At 43.2% G+C, this 5,668-nt stretch overlaps 1 protein-coding gene across 1 annotated transcript; it reads left to right on the forward strand.

Annotated features, from left to right (window-relative positions):
* The first annotated feature begins 1,129 nt into the window (after window positions 1-1,129).
* On the forward strand, window positions 1,130-4,871 carry LOC100191814 (mitochondrial ribosomal protein L51/S25/CI-B8 family protein). The gene is made up of 4 exons (NM_001137238.1): window positions 1,130-1,278; window positions 1,478-1,558; window positions 2,151-2,257; window positions 4,506-4,871. The coding sequence occupies exons 2-4, from the start codon at window positions 1,479-1,481 to the stop codon at window positions 4,676-4,678; spliced, it is 360 nt and encodes a 119-aa protein (NP_001130710.1). The 5' UTR covers window positions 1,130-1,278; window position 1,478; the 3' UTR covers window positions 4,679-4,871.
* The last annotated feature ends 797 nt before the right edge of the window (window positions 4,872-5,668 follow it).

Below are 5,668 nucleotides of genomic sequence, written 5' to 3' on the forward strand. Positions count from 1 at the left end.
TACGGACATAGATAACAGGACGCTCGTCGTTTTTGCTTTCCGAAGATCTACGGAGCCTTACCTGATCCCAGCCGCAAGGCGCACCAGATCTCCGTCTCCGTCCTGTTGCTGCCGTCTCGTGGATGTTGTGGACGCCGCCGCAGTCGCCTTCGTCCCGGAGCCGCTGCAGCCTCCCGCGCCGCCAACGAGCGCAGATTCTTTCCACGCCGATGGGACGAGGGTTGTAACCCGGTCGAGATGATGTGGGAACGTCCGGGATGGGCCGGGGTTGACGCCCGAACAGGCTTAAACGAACGTTGTTTTTGCGTGGTCCGGTATTTCAACCACGGAGGTCTGATCCCGGGAGGATTCTTTCCAATCCAGACTGATCCCGGCCAAAGCGAACAAGGCCTAAGCGTGGGGAAAGTCGCCCGGCCTTGGGTGACCGGAGAGAGATTTCCCAAGTGATTGGCCGGTTCGGGGGAGAGCTGGCCCGGGATAGTGCCTTCCAAATGGATCGAGAAACTTCCCTAGGGCTAATGTCCACGAGGGATTCCTTCACAGGAAAAAAGGGTGGTCCCCCTCGAATTGAGCTTCCCAAACTAGTCCTTAGAGAAGCCTAATTCATCATCTTCTCTTGGGTATCGTGATCCTTTCAATTGGCATGAAAGCTCTTGCTTATTAGTTTAGCTTAACTACTTTGAGTAAAGGTGTCCAGTGAGAATGAACCTCCTTCTATCTTTGAGGGTGAGGATTTTTATTATTGTAAAATTCGTATGGAAGTTTAGTTGAGGCTAAAGACAAGAGCTTTTAGTGCTGCTACTCAAGGGCTTTCAAAAGATAAGGGCCCACTAATATAATTATTAATGAAACCCATTATGAGAAATTTATTCCTAGTCTAATGACAAATAGGGAAAAGGTTCGCTAGTGGATCTGAAGAAGAGATTATCATTATTAATAATTATAAGTGTTATAAGGATAAAGTAGTTAGAAGCAAAAGAAAAGGAGAACAATGTAATAGAAAAGGAAAGGAAATATGAAAAGGAAAGGAAGAAAGAACGAACCAGTTTCATGGGCCGCTCCAGCGTAGTCATTCGCGTGTACGTGCAGAAAAAAAAGGAGAGGTCGGCCCATTAGCGCGCGCGAAGACGCTAGCTGTAAACAGGCCCGGAAGAATATTGCGCTCCTGCCTTTACCTCGCGTGCGCGACAACTAGGGCGACCGCCGTCGCTAAACGCCCAGCTGCCCAGGTCTTCGTCGGGCCCCTCGCCGGCGACGAGCACTCAACACACTCACCAGGTATGTCCGCCCCTTCTCCGTAATTCCTGCTTTGCAAAGCTGAGCACCTCAACCCAAATGTAAGTTATCTGGCTATCTGTATTTGAATCTGATATGATCACAAGAGTATATATGAATCAGGTTTACTTCGATTTTTTTTATCGGTTGTACTTGTACATGTGTACGCCTATGTGCTTTATTGGGTCTGCCTCTGCGGCAGGATGGCGCTGAGGGGGGTCTGGCAGCTCCAGAAGCTCGTGGTAAACTACTGCGACTGGGGAGGGAGCAGCAGGGGCATCAGGTATAATGATATAGTTTGATTCCTCACTTCGGTAGTAGTACTATTAGACCATAGCGTTTTCGTTTGATTTCCTTAGTTCTGTTGCGAGAATAAATCGAGATCCTGCTGGTAAATGTTCCTCAATGAGGGAATTGGTCAGATGGTTGGTATTCGTCATTGCAGATGAATGTCGTGTGTATGCAGTTACAATTTGGAAGTTGGAACTGAAGACAGATATCATGTTGCCTCTTTAGCTTTTCTAGGGTATTCCTGCCTGGAAATTTCATTTCTAGGCAGAAATATGTTGTGTGGACTAGTGGTACTGATGTCTGGGAATGAGTTAAAAGAGCCACCCATTTAGTCGCGATTTAGATCAATTGCATGCTATTCGTTGCAGCAATAGAGTCAGGCACTCTATGCTTGTGCTTGTGTTTGTTTATCAGATTTTAGCTTGAGTTATAGTGCCTTCCTTGTACATCAGTACATTATAGTTTAGTGACATCTGTGTGGGCTTCAGATTAAACATGGTGCTGCTTTGTACTCTTCACTACTGGATATCAATGCATGAATCTGGTCTTTAACAACTAGCACCTTTTCTGAATTCTGATCACAGAGCCTTCATGGAGGCACATCTTCCAGCCTTTAAGGAAAAGATTCCACACTTAGAAGTGGTGACAGAGCTTGTCCGCGGTCAACATCCTAACTTGAAGGGAATTTACAGTAAGATCTTGGTTACTTTTATTTTCCATTTCAATTTATGAATTCTGTGGAATGGTAGGGATATAACTTATGGTAGTGGCATTACCGCATTAGATACCTGGATTGGCATTAAGAAAACGCTGCAGGGATACAATGTAGCTTAACCTACCATCTTCAGTTGAAAATTGCACAACATGGCCATTTCTGGGTCTTCCTATTCTCTCTCTCTCTCTCCTCTCTCTCTCTGAAGGAGTGGAAGTCGAGAGGGGAGGCCCCTGCCTTAAATTCATTAATGAATGAAGAGAACTGCACATGTATAAACCAAACTGGTAAAATAAGTGCAACAGGCAAGCACAACGGATGAGGAGTAAGAGAATGTTAAAATAAAGGAAAGACAGAGAGGAGAAAATAAGAAGAAAGGAAAACTTCAAGACAGGGTAAGGCCGTAAGGGATGAAGAAATGTGAATGAAAGAAGAAAAGAGAAATAAAAAAGAAGTGGAAATATAAATATCAGCATTGAATCTCGCTATATGAATGTGAGCTTGAACTTTCATCTTCCTGTTCCCGTCTATCATCTATGTTTCCAGGCTGTGATAGCATCCCTCCTTGAATCCTTTTTGATTTTTGAATGAGCTGTCGTTCTGCTTTTAAGAAAGCATATAAGGTTCACACCCAACCAGAGAACACATATTCAGTTTACTGGGGAAGCTAGTTTGCCAGACGAAGCCCCATACATTGACCCTCACAACAGATAGGAACATAACTGATCTACCTCAAAAGACCACTGCCTAAGCACCAGAAACCGACTCGCAGCTAACTGTATCAAAACTTGCAAGAGGAATCTCGGATTATCAGAGCACAGCAATGTCCGAGTCATCGCCAGCAGCCGGTTGAAAAATATGGATCCAGCACTTCATCAGCTCCAGGATATTCTTCAACCCTTTTGATTCCTCCGTCTTGAGCAGCAAGCCCCAACTCTGCATAAAAGATATCGCATCATACATGATCACAGTTGTACTGCTAGGGAACTTTTTTTTCAATTGCCATCTTGTTTTGGTTATGCCATAGAGCCCAAACTAGGACTGCGATCAGAAAGAGACGAAGAGATTGAGAAATATGTAACTTAATCACATCCTTTCTAGCGAATATACCTTCCACCGAACTGGAAGCCTGTTTCCAGTTTAGAATAATACACATGCAGCTCCACAAATATTTTGACAGGGTCAAAAGAAGAAAAATGTGATCAATGGATTCTGCTCACTACATAAGGAGCATAAAGCACTTCCTTTCCAACCCCTTTTTTAATACCTGCGCCGCCTGAACTTTTCTAATGTATAGAAGCCACAAAAACATCCTGATCTTCATAGGCACCCTATACCTCCAAATGTTTTTATATATGTTATTCCTGATACCCCCATCAGTCATAAACCTATAAAGAGATCTAGTAGAGAACACTTTAGATTTCTCTAAATCTAGGACACTAAATCTCTCCCTTGAAAGATCCCATGCTCCTGCATCTCAGTCTGGAGCTCCTCCCACCCATTGAAGTCCTTGTCAGTGAGAGGTCTCTTAAACTCCAGGCACCCACTATCCTCTTCAAAGCACTCAGCCACTATGACCTCCTTGTCCTTGCATATCTTAAATAATCTCAGGTACCTAATATTTAGTGGCACCTCTCCCAACCAAGTATCCTTCCAAAACAGAGTTCCTTGAATCCTTATTTATCCTGTTTTTCTCTGTTCTGTCTGCACAAGTTTGAATACCTGTTCGGAATAACACGCCTGAAGGTGAACATATCTTAGTTTAAATATATCACTGTCAAGATAAAACCTCTGTTGGAATTGCGCCCATCTTGGATGGACGGTTTTCTCTGTTCATCGACGTTGGTAGGATGGATGGTTTTGCCCATCTTGGATTGGATGGAATAGGGTCAGTTATCAATTTTTGGTGGAATAAGAGGGGCGTCAATCCAACAATTCTGTGGATCGATACAGATTCTTATACTGTCAGTTTGATCCTATATATGGGACCATTACAATATTGCATGCATTAGGCAAACAAGATCCTGTAGGATAGGATTGGCATTTTCCACTAGTGAAAGAAATTATTATGGGATTGGATATTACAATCTTCGAATGAAGCTGTTCTATAGCTGCTGTTTTTTTTTGTCTTATCTTTGTAATTTCCATAGCTACGCTGATCTTGTTTTTCTCACGAAATGCTTGAATTTGTTCTGTTCTCGATTTTCTAACCAGCCTTGTTGTGCAGAGAACCATAACGAGCGAGTGGTCTGCGTGAGAAATTTACCGCCAGAAGAAATACTCCTGCAAGCCACCAGGCTAAGGAACTCTCTGGGCAGGAAAGTGGTGAAGCTGCGGACCAGACACGTAACGAAGCGGCCCAGTGTCCAGGGGACGTGGACGACGGAGCTGAAGATGTGAAGCCAAGCTAGCAGTCAAGGTGTTTCGGTGTTCTTGGTGGTGTGATCGCAGAGAAATGTCAGCTGTGTCAATAACTTCGGTAGAGAGCTGCCGTTATGCCAGCCTATTTCGATAGCCAAACTATTTACACCTTTTGTTCCGACTAAGGCTGCCTCGAGCAGTATTCGGTAAAGGGTCCGGTACCCTTGACTCTAACAACACCTGCTAAGGTCTAGTTTGGGTACTTTAGTATTGAAGTGATTTGGAGGGATTGAAGAGTATATAAATCCCAAAAAAATCAAAAACTCTCATAATACATCTCAATCCACTACGATCCCTTTTATTACTAGATTACCTAAACTAGGCCTAAATGAGCCTGTAAAATTTAGAGGAGCCTCGTCGAACGCCATATCTAGAGTTCAGCTCTGCTTAGGTGTGCTGCAATCAACATGAAAGAAAGTAGGACCCACATGTACCTCGTGATCAGAGCTTCACACTTGGATTGGGCCTACACTTATGCTGCGTTAATTGTTTCCAGTTTTATTTAATCTAAAAAATAGTTAAAATAAAGAATTTGATATAGATAACCAAATTTATGGAACGCTGCTGGAGATAGAAAAGATATAGATGACATACTTTTAAAAGGTGTTGTAAATGGCAGAGAATATTCCTTTACAGGATAAAATTTAGAGGACGTTGCTGGAGACAGCCTAACAATGGTAATGATATAGGTAGAGTTTATTGTTAGTGCCAGGCCGTCACGTTCGACGTTTCAGCCTCCATGTTCCTGATATTTACAGACAGTTATAATGCAAAAAGCAACATTATTTTCATTCAGCTGTTAAGTTGGGAAAAAACAACCTGCTTCGTATATTAGTCCCATGTTTTCATACAATTGCTGTTTCCTGACTGATGCGCTCTGTTCTATCCAGTCTCATCTGAGATATTTCCCCGCCCTTTATATTTCAGGTCATTTCCTTTCCAGTTGTGGAAATGATGTTGTGATGCGCG

Source organism: Zea mays, chromosome 9 (genome assembly GCF_902167145.1).
Source record: "Zea mays cultivar B73 chromosome 9, Zm-B73-REFERENCE-NAM-5.0, whole genome shotgun sequence".
Lineage (NCBI taxonomy): Eukaryota > Viridiplantae > Streptophyta > Magnoliopsida > Poales > Poaceae > Zea > Zea mays.

Bases quoted from the DNA above. Each gene is read 5' to 3' on its own strand.
- LOC100191814 (NM_001137238.1), top strand. From the start codon at position 1,479: ATGGCGCTGAGGGGGGTCTGGCAGCTCCAGAAGCTCGTGGTAAACTAC. The intron at 1,559-2,150 runs GTATAATGATAT...TTCTGATCACAG, and splicing joins GGGAGCAGCAGGGGCATCAG to AGCCTTCATGGAGGCACATC. The intron at 2,258-4,505 runs GTAAGATCTTGG...CTTGTTGTGCAG, and splicing joins TAACTTGAAGGGAATTTACA to AGAACCATAACGAGCGAGTG.